General features: G+C 33.3%; 1 protein-coding gene and 1 long non-coding RNA gene across 2 annotated transcripts; one reads left to right on the top strand and one right to left on the bottom strand.

Annotated features, from left to right (window-relative positions):
- Positions 1 to 4725: 4725 nt before the first annotated feature.
- Positions 4726 to 6207, bottom strand: LOC120205808 (transcription factor MYB108-like). Its single transcript, XM_039205606.1, has 3 exons — positions 5979 to 6207; positions 5628 to 5757; positions 4726 to 5374 (listed from the first exon to the last, which is right to left on the bottom strand). Exons 1-3 carry the CDS (start codon positions 6139 to 6141, stop codon positions 4771 to 4773), a joined length of 897 nt encoding a protein of 298 aa, XP_039061537.1. The 5' UTR covers positions 6142 to 6207; the 3' UTR covers positions 4726 to 4770.
- Positions 6208 to 9750: 3543 nt separating this feature from the next.
- On the top strand, positions 9751 to 10305 carry LOC120205809. Its single transcript, XR_005524060.1, has 3 exons — positions 9751 to 9845; positions 9932 to 9997; positions 10170 to 10305. It is a non-coding gene; the product is annotated as an uncharacterized LOC120205809 (long non-coding RNA).
- Positions 10306 to 20992: the final 10687 nt, after the last annotated feature.

Genomic DNA, 20992 nt, shown 5'->3' with positions numbered 1-20992 from the left:
TCAGTTCAACTTTGTTATTTAATATAGTCATTTTACACTTCAAGGGTATTTTGGTCATTTTTACTTCAGGGTAAATTCTGTAATTTCATAATCAAGTAGTTTCAATATTAACTTTTTTATCGAGGATAAATAAAATTTAGAGATTTTGAGGTTATTTGCTTTTCCGGATAATCGCTGAACTTGAAATCATTCTTGTCAGTCTTCTTGTGTCCATGCAGGTAGTCTGAGCCTTATTCCGTTAAATTTGTTTTATTTCCCAATCGGATCGAGTTTATAAATTTATTAATTACACACATGTAACCAAACTTATTTATCTGTGCATCAACCAATGCCCACATGTTCCATAAAGCATACATAAGGTTGTAATGTATTACCTTGATTTATGTGATCCACCGATCGAACATTTAAACTCCACTCGATCGCCCTCGAACTTTAATTCCACGTCCCATAATGTCTCGGATACATAGCAAACGATTTTACGTCAGAAATTGAACTTAATCTAAAAACAAAATTGAATCTAAAGATAAAACATTGAAAAATAGCTTATCGAGTGCGAATTTGAAAAAACAGACTTCGGATTTGGACTCAACATGTCGAAAAACATAAAATACAACTTTTCGAAAATTTGGACTTTTTGGTCAAAGTTAACGGTCAAAGTCAACGATTTGACTCTGACGAGTTAACTCATATCGAGTTGACTTGGTCAGGTCAAATAGAACCGGTTCAGGCCAGTTCAATCCGTTGGATCGTTTCTAGAAGAGTTCTAAGGTGTGGACGAGCCTCATACGCGTACGGCGGCGTGTGGTGGCGACGACAGTCTTGGAGCGGTTGGCCGATTACTCCCTGTTCAAGCACTTACTACAATTCAACCAAAACAAATCAAAACCTAGCCAAAACATGGTGAATCGAACGTAATAATTTGGTCATAGCACTTACCACGGGGCGACGAACGGGCCACGAACCCGGTCGGGTTTTGGTCGCACGGTGACGAAGAATCTGATTGTAATGGTAGTGAGAATAGACGGTCTCCGGATAGGCCGAAATTAATGAAAATCAAAATGATAGGGAAGGAGATTTCAATGGAATTTCAAACGATTCCCCACGGATAACGGTGACTGTTAACGACGATCGGCCATGGGGGTTTTGATCGTGGATCGATGGCGCTCCAAACAGTGGTGATTGCGCGAGCTGGGGTGGCCGTATGGCGACGATTTGGTTGGGGCTTTAGCGATTTAATTTGGGTTGGCTTGCTCGACCTGGGAGGAGGTTTATTTTTCATTGACCAAAAAAAATGGTAAAATTTAGGGTTAAGTCTATGAACTTCCTACAGTTCCAAAATCGATATGCAAACTTATTAAATTTTGCAATTTGGTCCTCAACTTTTCCCTTGTTACGACTTTAATTTAATGCTTAAATTAATAAAATTTAGTCCATAAATTGGGGTGCGACATAAACTATCAATTTTAGTATATTTTAATACCTAAACTTAAAAAAATTAAAATTTAACGTTAAATTTTGTATATATGTACTAAAATAAAATAAAAACTAAACTTAAGATGTTATTTTAAAAAGTTAAATATTTAAATACTAAAACGGATAAAAAAATTAGCGTAGGAAAATATTGGCAGTGGACCACATCGGTGGCTTCTTCCACTTGGCCCGCGGCTTACCATGAATTCCCTACCTCCGTGCCGTCTCTCACTACACTATTCCATCACGTGCTTCACCTTCTCATTTCTTTAAGAGAAAAAACATTATTATAAGTAAATTCTATAAAAGTATAATCATAACACTATTTTTGTTGTTTTTAAGTAAAATATATTTTATATTCATGTTTGGGTACTAGACAAAGTTTTAAATTTGATTATTATTTTGCTAAATTTGATATTTAAACTTTTCAAAATAATAAAACTATTATATTTTTTAAATAAAAATGTTAACAAAAAATTAAATTTTAACAAAATTGAACTAGCAACATGTGGATAATTCATGTAGAGTTTATGTTGACGTTATATTATTGATTTTATATGTTATTTTAAAAGTTAAATAATATTATAAATTTCAAGTGGATAATTTTATAAATTATCATATTAGTATCATTAAAAATTAATATTTTTATTAATTTTTTTAAAATTATAATTTAACTTTTTTAAAAATTTAATGACTAAAATTAAAACCATCAAACAAAGTCAAATATATATATATATATATATATATATATATATTAAGAGTTAAATTTATCTGTATATTTTATTTGGAATTTTAATTTTTAATTAATTTAATTTAATAAAAATATTCGAATTATAAAGTATGATATTTTATTCTGTATTAGATATTTTAAGTTTTTCTCGTTTAATTTTTTTTACTTAAATAGCTAGATATTTTTATTACTTATGTTCAACATTTGAATTTTTCTACACATTTAAATGTATTGAATTAAAAATTAATCAATATTCCACCCAACGTCAATAAAGTTTTTTTTTTTTTTGAGTTCTACAAGTAGAATTAAAAGATTCAGATACATATATTTTTTTAATTATTAGTATTTCAATTTCATGGGATGTTCAAACGGTTAAAATGACCATCGACCGAACTGAATTATCATTAATTGAATTAATCGAACTTTTTTTATTTAATCATTAATCGAACCGAATAAAGTTCGATTATTTCGGTCGATTAACCAAATTAACTGAATTTTTTTATAATTTAATTAATTTGAATATAAAAGAAGCATTTTTTTAATTTTGGATTAAAATTTAATTATGTATTAATAATTTAATAAGTCTAGTATTGTTAAAAATAATTGGATCTTAATTCTTAATGAGTTTGAGCTTAAAATACATATTTAATATATATATATATATATTTAATATTTAAAAAAAATTGGTTAATTCGATTAATGAACCGATTTCAAACATAATTAATCGTTAACTGAATATAAAGAAAATTAACAATTCCCTGACCGAACTAATTCAGTGGTTGATGGAATTAACTAAACTAATTTTGTTCGGTCGGTTAATTCAATTAAAATCGAAAAAGGAACACCCTATTCATGGACACATAAAGTTATTTATTTATTAAGCTATTAATTATGATTATAATATTTTTTATTAAGCTAAAGTGATTATAAAGTAGTATATGTTCTAAATATTTTTAAACATTTGACAATGAACGCTCAATCACTTTGCTACATTCGTTAGTACTCGAACCCTAAGAACAACAACGATATCTTTAACCGAGGTAATTTAGTTCGTGTAATAATATATTTTTTATATTTGTAAAAGTATTTAACGTGTGAATGGAATTTAACTTTTAAACTCACCAATGTAAAACCTTTGCACGGTTAAGGGATGATTGGAACAAAACACAATGTCCGTACGACGACAAACTACAAAAAATAAATTAATAAAGTTCATGGAGTTCACCATTGTACTTTAACTTCCTTTAACCACGAATGAGAGATAAACACAAAACAAAACATCATTCCTTGAATCACATTCCGCACGTCTCTCCTACATTTTGTCCATTAATAAATAATTTAGTCTTAAGTTTTGTTTCTTAAGGTCAAATTATGAATTTCATCCCTAATATACACAAATTTTAAAATATAAAGATTGAATTTCAAATTTGAGTATAGTATAAGGACCAAAACTAAATTAAACCTTTTGTAATAATCTAAATCTAGAAATAGTTTATGGTTCACTCCCCATGGACAAGAAGGAGCTCTCAAAAAGCTCTTAAAATGTAATGCAAGGTCTTGAGATAATTATAACTCATAATATAAAAATATATACATGGTGGAACCAATTATTCACATCTAACCCATTATTTAACTAATTTTCTTGTATAAATCCCAAAATAAAAAAATAGGTCAAATCCTAGACGCTTCCTCCTTTTTTTTCCCTTCTCTTTTTAGAGTTTTGTGCCGTTTTTTTAATAGATTTAAATTTTTTATTCTTTGATTTTGTTTAGTCGACGACGATATTGATTTTGATGTTGATTATTGTTAGCCGTATGTATTTTCTCTTTGTTTATTAGTTCTTTTAATAACAATAATTATGCCTTGATGTCACGTTTTTTTTTTACATTTGTGGTAAGTTTTTCTCTATCTTTGTGGCACGTTTTTTGTTTTTTCTCGTCGTTAATTTATGTTTTCTCCGGGTGAGATTTGACAATACCATGGTAATCAAGATGGAGCTTAATTACTTGTGATCCTATTTATATTCTCTGATATGGACTCTTAGATTGAATTTGGATGCGTGATTTTGTATTTGTGGATAGTTTATCACGGTGCTTGACTCTGATTTGCTTATCTCTGTGGTTTTTCAATAGATTAATCCTTTTTGTGGTTCATTTTTTTGTATCTATTTTTTATTCAAGTCTTTCAATTGGGTTTTTAATATTTTCCTTATATGGTTCTTATATAATATAAAGTGACTATTTTCAATGTTATAGGAAATATTCAAATTATATAATTAGTTTACAATTATAGTTATAAACTCTTATTTTAATATTGGATATTTTTACTTTTTTAATAATAGCAACGGTTTCTATTAAAAATAAAAGGAAAAATTGTGAATATCAACTAATGGGATTAAATAAAATAAAGGCATTACAATTAAGTTCTCTCTCTCTCTCAAATAAAAATTCATTGCAAAAAAAATACAAACTAATCAAGTGATCATCCACATTTAGGCTAATTCTATGTGTGTTCTAAAATCTTACCAATCTAATATTCTTTGTTTATTTATTTGAAGATATTTTGGTTTTTCACATGTTAAAATTGAATTGTTGCTGTAAGAAGTAACAATCCTCGGCGTTGAAGAGATTCTCTGAGGCATCAATGGTATCTAGCCAAGGGTTGTTGCTTTGCTCCAAGGACTGAATATCTATTCCATAGTTGTAGTGATTACCGGAGAACTCTTTGAGACGGTTCGGATTAGGATTATTAATGGAAATGCTGTTGTTGTTGTTGATGCTGTAATAATAGGTGAAATCCGAAAGCGGTGAGAGTTGAGTAGCGAAAGAGTCCGACGATGCTGCGGTGGTGCTGGAATTCTCTAAGGTATAACTCGAGGAGTTCACTTGGGCGCCTCCAAGGTGGTCATCGGGGAATACAGTTTTCATCGATCCCACAAACGAAGTTGAGGTGGTGGCAGATGCGGTGGTAGCCACCATGATGTTGGAGACGGCGGTGGCAGCTTGAATTCTTTCCACTAACCTAGGCATCCAAAGGTAACGCACGGTGTCTTTGAATTGTTTGCTGTTCAAGTCACACTTGAGTTGCTTCGCATGTTTCTGGACTCGAGTTCTCCAGTAGTTCTTGATCTCATTGTCCGATCTTCCGGGCAAATGTTGGGCGATTTTGGACCATCTTCAATTAAAAAAAAGTATAACATGAAAATTAATCTTTATAATTTCAATCTGTGACTTAAATAGTAGTTAGTTATTAAAATAACAGTAACGGTCATTTGAAACTATTATTATATTATCGTCAGATCCGTAATAACATCTGTTATGTTATCAATCTTGATAAAGACAACATAACTTATAGCAATTTAAATCTACCATCTAAGAAAGAAAAAGAAAAATCGATATATAGTTTTTAGGTTAATAAATCAAATAACCTGTTTCCCCAACGAGAGTGAAGTTTAAGAATCAAAAGTTGCTCTTCAAGAGTGATATTCCCACGTCGAACATCCGGCCGGAGATAATTCAACCATCTTAACCTGCAGCTTTTTCCGGTCCTTTTGAGACCTAATTTTTACAGAAAAAGAATTATAAACTGTTACAATCAAACATCGATTCAACATTCAAGGCCCAAATAAAAAGTTTTCATTTAACAAAACCAGGAAAAGCGACATGAAGAAGAGAACAAGACCAGAAGAACCATAAACATAAAGTTGATGGGCGACATGTTAATATCAGCCAAAAAAGAAAAAGGGGGACCGACCAATAACAATAAATATTATTATTACCTGCGCAATGAGCAAGAGAGTTCCATCGACCTTCACCATGAGTGGCAATGTAATCGATGAGCTTAAAGTCTTCTTCTACAGTCCAAGGGCCTCGCTTCAACTCCATATCTTCGTCTTCACTGCTTTGAACATTTGGGGCACACTCCCTTGCCTTAACATCCATTTCGGTTTATTCCTTTCAGGAAAAAAGAAAGGATAAAATTTGAGTGAAAGATAATATTTTTTGGCAGAGAGGAGAGAAATGAATAAAGAAATGTGTACAGAGAGACAGAGAGAGAGAGAGGGGGGGTTGTTTCCATGTGATAAGATAGAGAACTGGGGGATTTATATAAGGGAGATTGGATTGAAAATGGAGGTAAAGCCGCAACGGGAACTTGGGTTTTTTTTATTATTTTATTAATTAAATAAAATACATAAGCCCTCTTAGGCTGTAATTATAGTTAGCAACAGCCAACAGGGTTTTAAAGTTTGGCTCTTTGACCTTTTTTTTTTAGTTTATACTTAATATAAACAAATTATCAAATTATACCTCATTTTAATATAAGTGTTTAAATTTCTTCAATTAACGTAAGTTTTTAACATTACAAATATTACTATTTTAAATTTTTATGTCATAACAATAGTTAAGAAAATTCTTTAAAAATCAACCAATCAATCAGTATTTGATATGTGATATAATTTTTTTAATTTTCTTTAATTTAAAAAAACTAAAGTTTATAAGTTTTTTTTAAACGATCAACTTTTCCTAGTCTTAGAAAATACCTAAAAATCTTCAATTTTGTCTCTCACCATTATCATCGTCGGCGATCACTCACATGTTGAGTAGAATGAATATGTGTTGGGATTTATGATTTAGGAAATTTGAGATTGAGGTTGCAGGTGACAAGCGTCAATGAATGAGTAGGTGATTGGGGAGGGGGCAGGGGCACCAAAGGAAGGTGACAACCAAGCAGTGAGATTAATGTTTATAAATTTTTTGAAACATAATAATAAAAAAAATTAAAATACAAATTTTAAAATAACATAAACATGACACGTGTAGCATTTTGAGTGATTGATGACATCTTTTTAATGGTCATTAGGCGTATATATTTTAACTGATAACTTTAAACATTAATATTGATCGAAAAAAGTTTTAACGCATAAATAAAAAAATATATACTTTGAATAGTTTTTATATTATGCCTTTATTTTTTCATAAAAATTAAATTTGATATTATTATTTTTAATAATATCGATTTTAAAATTTGAATATATTTTTTTTTCATAAAATATATTTATTACTACACTGGATACTCATTAAAACTTCTTAAATGAATATATGATTTATGGATTTTTTTCCTTCAAAATATTTATATATTAATTGAATAATTGACAAACATAATTTTTAATAATGGTATTAATTTGGACTAAATTTTAAAATTAAATATAATAAATAGATGAAAATCATCTAATTTAACCTAATTGATTATTTTATAGTTTTTTCATTTTTTTCATTTATTTATTTTCTTCTCTTTGTACCAAGTTATCTGTCTGCATGGCAGCTGAAAATTTTAGCGGAACAAACTGCAAACTCCCCATTCCTGTTTAGTTTTCAGTTCACATTACATTTAGAAAACCCTAATTATAAGGAAACTAAATAATAAAAATGATTTTTATATGAATTTTTTAATATATATTTATAATATCAGTTTTAGCTCTATAACAGTAGCATTAGGGCGGCTTCTGCAATGTTTATATTACAAGATATGCTAACACTTTTCCCCCCAGTTTCTCACTTGAATCGGTTGAATGAGCATGAGCCTGAAATTATCTTTTAATACAGATAATTAATGTACATAATTAAAAGTAAAATTGGGGAAATTGTTAAGCTTCGCCAAAAATAAAAAATATTTGCTAGAGAAGCCAAAATGATAAGGAAATGCCAAATAGTGTCCAGGCAATTTATTTCTACAGCATATTTTATTTCATTAAGAAAAGAAGTATTTTTTGAGGTTACCAGTGCATTCACAACTATAATTACAATACAATTGTAACAACTCGAATTCTCATATCAATATTCGAACGTTGATCCATGTCTTAGATGAAACAAATTAGTAAGTACGATTAGATTTATTAGATAAAGTCCGGTTTAATCGGATGAGAATTAAGCTCAATTGATCATAAAAACAAAAGAGATTTTTGTGTTGAAAAGGAAAGATGGATTAAAAGTGTGATTTGGCTATGGATGAAAATCATGGCTGAAATCTTATTCAATATATTTGTTTGGATGGGGATGGGAATTAAGCTCAATTGCTTCACACTAGAGCATTAGTCTTCGAAAGAGTGATATCTCTAATGATTTCCAATAGTGTGGGATTGAAAAATGTAAGAATCATTGCTCTCATTCCATGAGCTTCAAGAAAAATTCACTATCTTCTCAAAAATCTGGTGTAAATCTCCTTGAAGGGTTTTGGAGGGATTTAGGCTATCTAAGCCTTTTCATTTAATTCTAATTTATTTTTAAGTTGTAAACTTGTAATTTTATTTCCCCTCTTATTTGATTAGCTAAAGAGGTTGGTGAGCTCTCTAGATATAATGGTAAGGAGAAAGTTAAAAGTAGTTAATAAAGGAACTTTCTTTGATGGTTTGCTTTAAGGTAGCACACCTCTAACTTTGAAATGATTCATGAAACACTACAAGAAAATATACCTTTAATGACACACGAACGATGACACACGATAATTTATGACTTGCAAAACATGTATGTCATAAAAAAATGTCATGTTTCTTAAAATATGAACGAATTATGACTTACAATAATGTGTCATATTTAATAGTCATAATCCAAAAAATTTGCAAAAACACGGAGTACACTTTTAATTGTGTGTCATATGTAAAAGTCGTCTTTTAATTTTCCCCCCCCCCCCAATAATTTTAATCCTTTCCCGCTTCTTCCCCTCAATCATCAGTTCACACTTTTGCGTTCATGTTACCAAGAAACACAATATTGAGAGATCAGATGGAGAATGCTTCTTCCCCAAACCCTACCCCGCCAAAATCCAAACGAAAGCACCCAAAATCATCTAAGGAGGACCAATTGGCTCGCTTCAAAGGGGTCAGTACTCTTTCTCGTCTTTTTAATTTGATGGTATTTCAACGAAATACTGGATATTTTTTGGTGTCCCGACTTTGCTTGGGGAAAACCGCAACATTATGGAGATAAGAAAAAAGAAGATGAGTTGTTTCCCTTGCTTTAATCCTCATTCTAAAGATTCAAGGATCGACATTGACAATGGAAGTCAAACCACTTCTCGCCATTATGTGATTCCTCAGGTTTCCTTTTCATTTCCCTTTTTCTCATTACTTTTATGTACAATCTTGCTTATCTGTAAACTCTTTCTTCGTTTTTGTAACCAGTTTCATGCGCTACAAGAAGAAAGGCAATTCTAAAAGGTAATGCTAATTATTCTAACACCAAATTTCTCTGGAAACTTTCTTCTTTCCCAGTGGATTTGATTATTAGTTTGTTTGAAATTTTGGTAACAAAGCATAAGAAAGGAAATGATCAGGGGCTCCAAAGGCAATGGGGCGCATAGTTTCACATTCTGGGAGTTAGCAACGGTAACAAGGAATTTCAGGGAAACTAATTTGCTTGGGGAAGGAGGATTCAGAAGAGTTTTCAAAGGAGAACTCTAATTATTTTGATATTTATGGACCTCAAGTACACTTTTTTTTGGCTCTTTCTTTTCATATTTTCTGTAGAGATTATATTGATATGTTTTAGTATAATGGGGGAATGTGATGAAACATAAAGCCTTCCCTTTGCAGGCAAAACCAGAACTTGTTTTCAAGACGCCAGAAGCTGACAATACTTTGAATTTGCAAGTAAGTTTCTGGAAATCGAATTTATGTCAAAAGAAAAGAAAAAGAAACATAGTTGAAGTTTGGGTCTTTTTTTGTTTTGGTACCAGGATGTTCAAGGTCTTGTTACTTGGGTTCTTGCCGATGGATTCATGCCTTCCTGGGTTTTTATTAAGGTATATAAATAGTATAATTTTATGTATTGAACTTTATACTTGGTTTCCTTATTAATGTGTAGAACAATTTTTTTATAAGTTATATAAGAAGACGTTCTTATTTTATATTGTTTGCAGAATAAACCACTGATTCCGAAAGTTGTAATGCTTTATGCCCCTAGCTTGGATGCAGCTTTGTACTTGGCACAATCCATGAAACTTTCTGGTTTGAAAAAAAGTTGTGGCAATCCTCGGCCGCTTTTAGCTTTTAGGTTTGTAATGACCTTGTTTATGCATTTCTTGTCTATCAGAAATATGCTCGGTGTGAATTGAAATACAATGTGTTTATGAATCTATTTTTTTGTTGTAGCTATGTATCCGATGGGATGCAGATAATAGACGTACTCCTGATGTGCACGGTGAAGAGAAAGAGAAATGTGATCGATTCGGTGAAGGAAATAAGCCAGCCTGCTGAACAAGGTGCAAAATCTATCTTTGAAGTTGAACGGTCCGATTCTTTGCTTGCATGAGTTTCTTACTTGTATGGTGGAATTAGATTCTTTAAGGGTTAGTTGGTTTTCATTAGAGGATTATCAGTCCCAACTTGTGTGACTAGAAAAGCAAAGCTTTGGGGACAGTAAACATGTGACATTTACTCATCTGGCGGTCTTAACTAACTTTCATGGGATAGAACAAAAGTATTTTAGTTGTTCTGGACTTGTTTATAGTGGTGCTATCAAATGGTTAAGATTCATATCCACTTTCTTACTCTGCATAGCTTAACCATTAGATTAACAAATTTTTCATCATCACTCATTCCCATCCTTGTACCAGACTTTGCCTAAGTGTTGTACGGAATAAATCTTGCCAGAGCTTTCGGCATCCTTCAGTGGGATTCAATCTAGTTGATTCCTTTCAAGGGTGTTTTGAAGCTTGGGCTGTATGTTATAGTGCAATATATAATATAATCTTTTACTTTGTAACATGCCCTAACTTGATTCCAACTACTGTGCCCAAAAAAATATTAAAGGATGCTACATTGTATACTCTTGTATGATTTTTGGAAAGTTCTAGATCTGATATCATGCATTTGCTTTAGCCTGTAATGTGCTGTGACCCTTTCCTTTCAAATGATGTAATTCGATGTTCTAGTCACCCCACTCAGTCTGTCAACTTGCAAAAATAACTTGAAGTAGTTGGAGTTACTCAGAAAAAAGGCATATACGTTTATTCAAAAATAAGTCTATTGTCACTCTTACAATTATGGGGTCAAAGTTATCTTTTAATCAAAACAAGTGTTCTGAAATTTGGTTCAGAGCTTTTTGTATTTGCATGTCTCAGTCTATATGCTCATCTCTCTCATTTTTAGGAGAGCATGGAAAATGAAACGAATGGCAGCCTCTTTTATTGCTTGCTTATTTCCATTGGCATTTGTTGACATTTTTTTCTTCCCTCTCAACCTTGATGCTTCTAAACCCTATAGACAACTATTATTAAATATGGTAGCTAAATTTAGGTGCACTAATGACTTCTAAACTTTTGCATACATCATCTGAAACAAAGTTGAAGGTTGAACTGTCTTTGGTTGATCAAACTTTTGTCCTCCCAAATTACACAAGGCAGAGTTTGCAGTTCTGGTATGACTGGTTTTGCCTTTCACTGTTGGTGCTTTCCCTTAGTCCAAATCATCTAGTTCATCGGTTATGTCGATATTTGATTCTCACGGATATTGTGTGGTCCCTTTGTTTCCAACACAAGGAGTGGGAAAACATTAGGCATTGACCTAGGCATACTGAGACATATAACCTTAGTTTCTGTTGTACTTTAGTAAATGTTTTGTGCATCAATTACATTTTTGCCGATTGTACTGCTTGCTCATATGTACTACGTATATCACAACCCCCCGCGCTTTCTTTAGTTTTTTTTTCTGTTAGTATGCTATAGTCTGAACTATAGTTGTAGGTTAGCAATTAGCATTAGAGACCTCAGCAGCCCTTCTCTCTCTCTCCCCCTGGATATTCTTATGATTCCATGTAAGAGTAGTTAAAAACATTATGTTGTTGTATTTGATATGAGGTAGCTTTTCAGTTTTCTCTACATATAAGTATGACATTTCTTTTTTGTGCTTTGTTTGCACTAATCTTGCCACGCCATCTTCATGGTAAGTTGGGATTGTAGATGTTTGATATAGGACCGATGTTAACATTTCATATGGTGATGTGTTCTGCAAATTGCTTATATGATATGGAGCTTATTATGTACTGGCTGTGCAAAATTTTGACATCTTTGTTTTATTTTACTTACCATTTGTTGATATTGTTTTTGCATATTCTAAGCATCCTCATTTTTTTTGTCAATACAGGTTTGACAACACTACCTATTTGCACATACTGTGGCTTTTCCATAGCTCAAAGCTCTAAGTATGTGGAAACAAAGTGCATTATTGTATATATAATGGTTATGTTCTTTCTCAATGTCGTATTTTCTTTATTTTCTTTGACTAATCGTTTATTGTAACTATTTGTAGTGTGAATATATTGTATACAATGTATTGCTTATATAATATGATATATATTTTAGTATTACAAGGCATTAAATGTGATTTATTTTGATTATTTTCAATCTACAATATATAAATATATATATATAATTCACGAAATACAATCACGACACACGAATGTGTGTCATTTTCATTTATGACAGGGGCTTCAATGACACGTAATGTAAGTCATAATGCGTGCCATAAATTTATGACACACAAATGTGTGACATCTTCATTTATGACGGGGGCTTCAATGACGCGCAATGTAAGTCATAAATACGCGTCATAAATTTATGACGCATTTGCGTCATCTTAAATTCATGTCGGTGGCTTCAACGACAGGCAAATGTGTGTCATCCGCACCCATAGATGACGCACAATGCGCGTCATTAAAGGGGTTTTTTCTACTAGTGAAAATCATAAATGTGATGCATTGTGTGTCAAATGTATGCATTTTGAGTAGCAATTTTAATGGCCAGATAGCGGAATAATGATTGCTATATAGGGATAGCGACACCTTCTAAAACTACTACTGCAAAAATAACAATGTGAAGCGAAGCACACCAATAACGTTGGATCATAGTCGTAACTTAATGGGTAACGACCAATAGAGGCAATAACAGATTGCTATTCCTGATATGAGACTATCTCGATATCTCATATTATTTGAGCACATGTGCAATTTGTTTATTAGTTATTCGTTCATTCGATATTTGTTTATTTTCCATACACTCCGAATCAATAATTTAAGTATTGAGAATATGGTATCATTCGTATAATATGCTATGAGATTTGTTATGCGAAAGCATGTCTATGTTTAAGTTTGATAATTAGGTCGGATAAGATTCCTATGTTAAGATAAGATGCATATGTCATGGCATGTCTCAATGTTTAAGTTTGTTTTGCCAGCTTATGTTTATGATTTGCATGAAGTATAGTAGTGTTGATGTATACCAATGATCTTGTAAAGCTGAGCGTTCGAATTGTTTTCGTTTACAAGTTAATAGGTTTATGTTCGTGTTCAAGGAGCATCATCATCGAGGGATTCAAACGCCTTGTCCAGAGTACAATATTTGATTTACTTTAGTGAACATATGTATTAATAGGATCATGCTAGTATTTCAATATGTAAACTCGTTCGTTGTTTTGATTTATGTTTGATTTATACTATATCACATTTGAAATTCTAGTTTTGTATAACCATGTTCACTCTAGTTATAAATTGATAATCTCGTAAAAGGTTGTTTTTTGTGCCTTTTTTACTTAGGTTATTGTTTGTTTAAAAGGCCATTTCATTGCATTTAGTGTCATATAATTGCATGTAGTGGTAAAGTCTTTCTGCAGTATTTATTTGTTGAAAACCGATGCTGCTGAGGGAAAAGTCTTGCTCTTTTGGTGTTCTACATATGATGAAAGTTTAAGGAGAAGATTGGATGTTGTAATGATGGAGAAATGGTTGCTATAGCATTTAGGAGAAAGACTTGCCGCAGTGAAGATTGAAAAATAAATTTTGGAGCAGAAAAGACAAAATAGCAAAAAATATCTTTGCCAAGTTATCCAACCACACGTGACTCATTGCCCTTGTTGCAATTTTTGGGACGACAACCTAGCCTCCCATTCACATGAAGGGAATTATACCTAGGGTACAAAGGGGATTTTGGTACAAAACCCTAGGGATTACCTTAGTATAAATAGATAAGGATACCTCATTTTTAGAGAGCTTTTGGAGAGTGATTTAAGCAAGGAGATAACAACTCATCAACCTTCCATTTTCTTCTTCCTTTCCTCTATTTTCTTGGTGTCCTCAATAGCCAAGCTTCGAAAGGGTAGCAACTAGGACCTTGAGAGAGGCTAGCTTGCTAAGACAATCCATGATGGTGGAGCTAAGTGTCACATCAATAACTCATTGGGAGTTTTCTTCTCCTTGTGCTTTTATTTTTCTATCTTATTTGGGTTTGTACTTAACTCGAATGATATTGGATGAACTTAGCCACATTATGAACTAATTTAATTTGGCGTTAGATTTATTTTGGTTGATTTTATTTTGTGTTAATGGATGGTTTGATGTTTAAATGTTGTTTGTCATTTTTTTTACTTTATATGCTTTAGCATTGTAAGATCTTTTGAGATTTTCGTTTGCTGTAGCGTAATATTCTTAGTCTTGTAAGAGCTTTTAAATATTGACATATTCTAAGTATAGATACCTAATATCAGGAGAGCTAGGTTAGATTTACATGAGAAATGGGGCTTAGCTGCTAACTAGGTTTAACCTGCCTTAGAGATAAGGAGAGGGCTATAACACCCCAACCTGTATCCGCCCGAATACGAGTCTGAGGTGTCACATTGACTTTTCAAACTTTGACTCTTGACAAAAATTCAAGGAAAATTTAAAACCTTCATTAACTAAAGTGGTTTATTTACATAAATAACCAAAACAACCAAAATCGATCAGAGCATTTATAACTGACACTTTACTTATGCCAACATACTATACACGACAAAATACATACTTTATCAGTTACTTCTGATCTTCTTCTGGCAGTGCTGCTGTTATTTCCACTCCTATTTCTGTTCTTCTCGATTCTTGGTACCTACGTGTAAATCACTTACACGCTAAGTCATAGACTTAGTGAGGCATAACATAAATATATGTATACGCATGTATAACAATGAATTTATGAACATGCATCCTTACCATTGATCATGACATCTTAACTTGCATATATTTATTATACTATAACATATGATGGTAGTATGCACATATAAGACATATTTTTATGCTAATTTCGCTTAAATTTATCTTTGGATTGCCTACATTATTGAGAACAATATGTGAGTACATAGAGGTTGCACTATGCTGCACCACATCTCGTATAATTCCCTCAAGGGGTACTGAATATTTGTCCCGAACCACTGATGTCCAAAGAACCACTATATCCCGAAGGACCACTGTATATGTCCCGAAGATCACTCCTTAAGAACCATATACATAATACAATGGACCAAATAAGTGTACCAAAGTACCACATATGTTCCACAAAATTACATATGTCCCGAAGGACCACGTAGAACCCTCGACTCTTGGCATCCTAATTACCAACAGCTCTCATATTAACTCACATGGGCTTAAATATGACTACATTTTCTCATTTTCATATCTTCTCATAACTTTTCATATAATTATGTATTTCACTTCATATACACACATGTGATCACTTTCATTATTTCACATACCTGGATTGATCCTCTGACAATTTCATTCTTTCATATAATATCATAGTAAAGCATAAATGAACTATACATGAAATCATTGTATCCAATATATATGTGATGCATGTACATGAATATGAAATCAGGAATTCAACTATAAGAGATAGACTCATCGCAAGTCTTATCTCCATAAATTCTATCCAGTATGGGCACTCACCTTAGCCTTGCTTTGACTCAATTCGAATCTCTCATTTTCCGGAACGAGATTACGTTCTAAATCTACATAGTAATACATTGATACATATCAGTATACTAATTGATATATTCTAAACTATCAATCCTTAGGCTAAAAAGAAAGTTATTTTTATCTTTTAATGAAGGTATGCATCGATGCACTTCATCATGTATCGATGCATCCCTTGACGGGTGCATCAATGACTATCTATGCATCGGTGCATAAATCCCATTCGAAGTTTGTATTTTAAGTAGGGCATCGATGCACTCCTCATGCATTGATGCACTAATTGCATTCGATGTTCAATTATTTGATAGTGCATCGATACACATTGAATGTGCATCGATGCACACAACCCAATTTGTATTTTAAGCCCGAAAATCATCAATTCTTCACTCAATTCTTCTATTTAAACCCCTATAATGTCAAACTCAACCATCATTACTTAAACCAACTTATATCCATGAAAATCATCTTTAACCTCAAATCATATCCCTCATATGTAATTCAAGAATCATACTCAAATTTCAATATGTTCTAAATACAATTCTAACATTTCATATTCCTTAATTAGCATGATGACAAGTCAAATTAATCTTCAAAATCAACTTATCAACTCTTTTCCATAAATTCATTTAAAACCCATTTTCTTTAATCTCTTATAACTTCTTCATCTTGTTACTTTAAAACAAATTAAGGTTTCCATAAGCTTAATTAGCATCTAAGATCAAACCAGACTTAAATTTCAGCAAACCATTAGCTTTTAAAAGATTTCACCTTTGTTTTGCCTTCTTCACGTGTGGAGAAAAAAGAGAAGAAGAGAACTCTGGAACCTTGTTTTTCTTTCTCTCTTCCACGTGGAGTTAATATAAATATCTCTTATTTAATTCTTTTCCATGAAACCTACTTCCCTTCTATTCATGCTTCCTTGCAATTTAACCCTATACCAATTACAATACTCAATTATTATGCTTTAGTCACCAAATTCTGAAAGTTTTACATTTAGTCACTAACCTATTGAGGCTTTACAAATCTCCCCCTTAAAAATTCTCCTCGAATTTTCATTACGTGAAGAGATGGGGTACTGGATCCTCATGTCCTCTTCACGTTCCCATGTTGATTCCTCTATCTTGTGATTCTACCATAATACTTTAACTAATGGAATGGTGTTTTTTCTTAGTTGCTTAATCTTGGAAGCTAAGATTTTAACCGGTTCCTCCTAAGTCAAATCCAGTTGAACCTCAACCTCTTCTGGTGTCACGATATGGGAGGGATCAGATCAATACTTCCGAAGCATTGAGACATGAAAGACATTGTGAATTTTCTCTATTTCAAGTGGCAACGCCAGCTGATATGCCACTGGTCCAACTCTCCTTACGATCTTATACGGTCCAATGAATCTAGGACTAAGTTTTCCCTTACGTCCAAACCTCAAAACTTTCTTCCATGGAGATACTTTGAGAAACACTTTATCTCCAACTTGATATTCTATCTCTTTTCTCTTTAAATCCGCGTATGATTTCTGTCTATCAGCTGCTGCTTTGAGATTACTTTGAATTACTTGTACTTTTTCTTCCACTTCCTGGATCAACTCCAGACCCAGAATTTCTTTGTCTTAAAGCTCGAACCAATTTAAAGGCGTACGACATTTTCTTTCATAAAGAGCTTCATAGGGAGCCATTTTAATGCTTGATTGATAACTATTGTTGTACGCGAATTCAGCAAGAGGCAAGTACCTTTCCCATGATCCTTTAAACTCGATAACACAAGTTCTCAACATATCTTCCAAAATTTGGATTGTTCTCTCCGATTGCCCATCGGTTTGAGGATGAAACGCTGTACTGAAATTCAATCGGGTGCCCAACGCTTTATGTAATGATTTCCAAAACCGTGAAGTAAATCTAGGATCTTGATTCGAAACAATAGAAATAGGTACTCCATGTAGACATATAATCTCCCTGATGTACATCTCTGCATACTTGTCCATGGTAAAATCAACTCGTACCAGAATAAAATAAGCTGACTTAGTCAATCTATCTACAATCACCCAGATGGAATCTCTTTTATTCGGAGTCAAAGGTAACCCCGTTATAAAATCCATTGTTACATTCTCCCATTTCCACTGAGGAATAGACATTGGTTGCAATAATCCTACAAACCTGATGTTCAGCTTTGACATGCTGACACGTCAAACATTTGGATACAAATTCCGTAATGTCTCTCTTTATTCCATGCCACCAATATCGACTCTTGAGATCCATAAATTTATTTCTCCCATGCATAGTCAATGGACTACAATGAGCTTCCGTTAACAAGTCTTTCTTTAACTTATCATCATATGGAATCACCAACCTCCCTTGATAATATAAGTTCCCATAAGCTTTCATTACATAATCCGTGGCCTCCATTCCTTATATGCTGTAACTTCTTTAAACACTTTCATCTCCAGCTTGCAATTCTTTAATTTGATCTAGCCATGATGGCTTGAGAGTCAATTCTACACATATGGCACATCTCCTCTTAATGATAGTCTGGCATCCAAAGCTCGTAAGGCTGCAAACGTCTTTCGGCTTAAGGCATCCACCACGTTCACTTTTCCCAGATGGAAATCAATCACTATATCATAATCCTTTAGGAATTCCACCCATCTTCTCTTTCTTAAGTTTAACTCCTTCTGAGTCATCAAGTATTTCAAACTCTTATGGTCTGTATACAAATAGCATTGTTCACCATACAAGTAGTGACACCAAATCTTAAGAGCGAAAACTACCGCAGCCATCTCTAGATCATGCGTTGGATAATTCTTCTCGTGCGGTTTTAGTTCCTCGAAGCATAGGCCACCACTTTGCCTTCTTGCATTAACACATCCCAACCCGTTATGAGACGCATCACTGTACACTACATAATTTTTTCCAGATTCGGGTTGAATCAATACTGAGCTTCTGTTAAAATCCTCTTTAGCTTTTCAAAGGCACTCTTCCAAGACCTCTTTCCTCAATAACTTGGTTAGAGGTAATGCTATTATCGAAAAGTTTTTAACGAACCTTCGGTAATAACCAGCTAACCTAGAAAACTCGGACTTCTAATACATTCTTTGGAACTTCCCATTAAAATGGCTTTGATCTTTTGAGGATCCACTCGAATTCCTTCCGCATAAATCACATGTCCTAGGAACGTCACTTCCTTATACAAAATTCACATTTAGAGAGTTTGGCATAAAGCTTATTTTCTCTCAAAATCTGTAAAAAAATCTTTAAATGTGAACTATGCTCTTCTTCTGACTTTGAATACACTAAAATATCATGGATGAATACCACACGAATCGATCCAAATAGGGTTGAAATATTCTGTTCATCAAATCCATGAAAGTAGCCGGTGCATTCAACTCCAAACGACATCACTATAAACTCATAATGACTGTATCTCGTTTTGAAGGCTGTCTTTTGGAATATCTTTATCTTGAATCTTCAATTGCTGAAACCAAAACGTAAATCAATTTTTGAAAACACTGAAGCTCTAGTTAACTGATCAAATAAATCATCAATTCGGGGGAGTTGATACTTGTTCTTGATGGTCACTTTATTGAGTTGCCTATAATCAATGCAAAGACGTATGGATCCATCATTCTTTATACAACAAAATTGGAGTTCCCCATGGTGAAACACTCGGTCTGATAAACCCTTTGTCTGATAATTCTTTTAATTGAATCTTTAATTCTTGTAATTCTTTTGGGGCCATTCTGTATGGTGAAATGACAATAGGTGCAGTTCCCGGCATGACTTCTATCTGAAATTCGACTTCTCTGTCTAGAGGCAAACCCGATAACTCTGCAAGAAAACGTCAGAAAACTCTCTGACTAAAGGAATTTCTTCAATTCCCCTCTCTTTTGCTCTCACATCCACACTTGCAATAAACCCTTGACATCCCTGTAGTAATAACTTCTTTGCCGACATCACTGATATACATTAGCCAACGGGTTCCATCCTTCACTAAATACAATAACTTCTATACCTTTGAACTTCTCAACGTTACTCTTTTCAGTCTATAGTCAACATTAGCATAATAACGATATAACCAGTCCATTCCCAGTATCACCTCGAATTCGTCAAAAGGTAATTCCATTATATTAGCAGGGAATTCAATTCCCTGAATCCTTATGGGACACCCTCGACACACCATACTGACTCGAGAACTGCATCCTAACAGATTATCACTATTACCTCACTACTAGTAGATTCTAACGAATTATTCAATTCTTTAACTAACTTACTGTAAATATAAGAATATGTAGACCCCGAATCAATCAATACAAACACATTCTGTCATCAATTGAAGATACCTGCTATTATCTATGGGTCATCTATATCCTCGCTAGTTTGAGATTATACACACGAGCTGTAGAACGTATTTCTTGCGGAGCTGACGACTCTGATTGACTTCTTCCTTTGCCTCTACCTCTTCCACTCTGGGTAGCCGAGGCAGACTCTCTGGCTGAGCAGATTCACCAGCTAACATGGGACAATCCCGACAAAATGTCGTGTCCCCACATCTAAAACAGGCTCCTGAAATCATCCTGCATATCCCCGAGTGATTCTTTCCACAATATGGACATTGTCTGACTTGGCTCGGGTTAGATCTCCTAGCTCTAGATCCCACTGACTATGTTTGTACCCCTCATCTGATTTGATCCCTTACAGAAGATGCAACCGACTCTGATCTCGCTTGGGGTCGAGAACTCACATCTATGCCCCTTTTTGACGATGGACACTCGATGATGCGCCGATCTTTTCGAAGTATGAACTCGAGAATCCCGAACCTCTCATTTTAAGCTCTTTCCAGAGCTTTACGATTCACCACTTCTTGAAATGAGGTTAAATTCAACACACTAAGCATCTCTTTCAGACGAGGATGCAATCCCTCAACAAACCAATCGCAAATATTTCTCTAGGAATTATTCAGCGCAAGCAGCTCAACTTGTTGAATTCACATTCGAACTCATACACTGTACGATTCCATTGCTTCAGGTTCA

The sequence above is a fragment of the Hibiscus syriacus genome, unplaced genomic scaffold (assembly GCF_006381635.1).
Source record: "Hibiscus syriacus cultivar Baekdansim isolate YM2019G1 unplaced genomic scaffold, ASM638163v2 tig00013142_pilon, whole genome shotgun sequence".
Taxonomy (NCBI): domain Eukaryota; kingdom Viridiplantae; phylum Streptophyta; class Magnoliopsida; order Malvales; family Malvaceae; genus Hibiscus; species Hibiscus syriacus.
Note: the sequence above shows the minus strand (reverse complement) of the source record. Positions and strands in the feature narration are given on the sequence as shown.

Bases quoted from the DNA above. Each gene is read 5' to 3' on its own strand.
- LOC120205808 (XM_039205606.1), bottom strand. From the start codon at position 6,141: ATGGATGTTAAGGCAAGGGAGTGTGCCCCAAATGTTCAAAGCAGTGAA. The intron at 5,758-5,978 runs GTAATAATAATA...TGTAAAAATTAG, and splicing joins CTCTCTTGCTCATTGCGCAG to GTCTCAAAAGGACCGGAAAA. The intron at 5,375-5,627 runs GTTATTTGATTT...TTTTAATTGAAG, and splicing joins CACTCTCGTTGGGGAAACAG to ATGGTCCAAAATCGCCCAAC.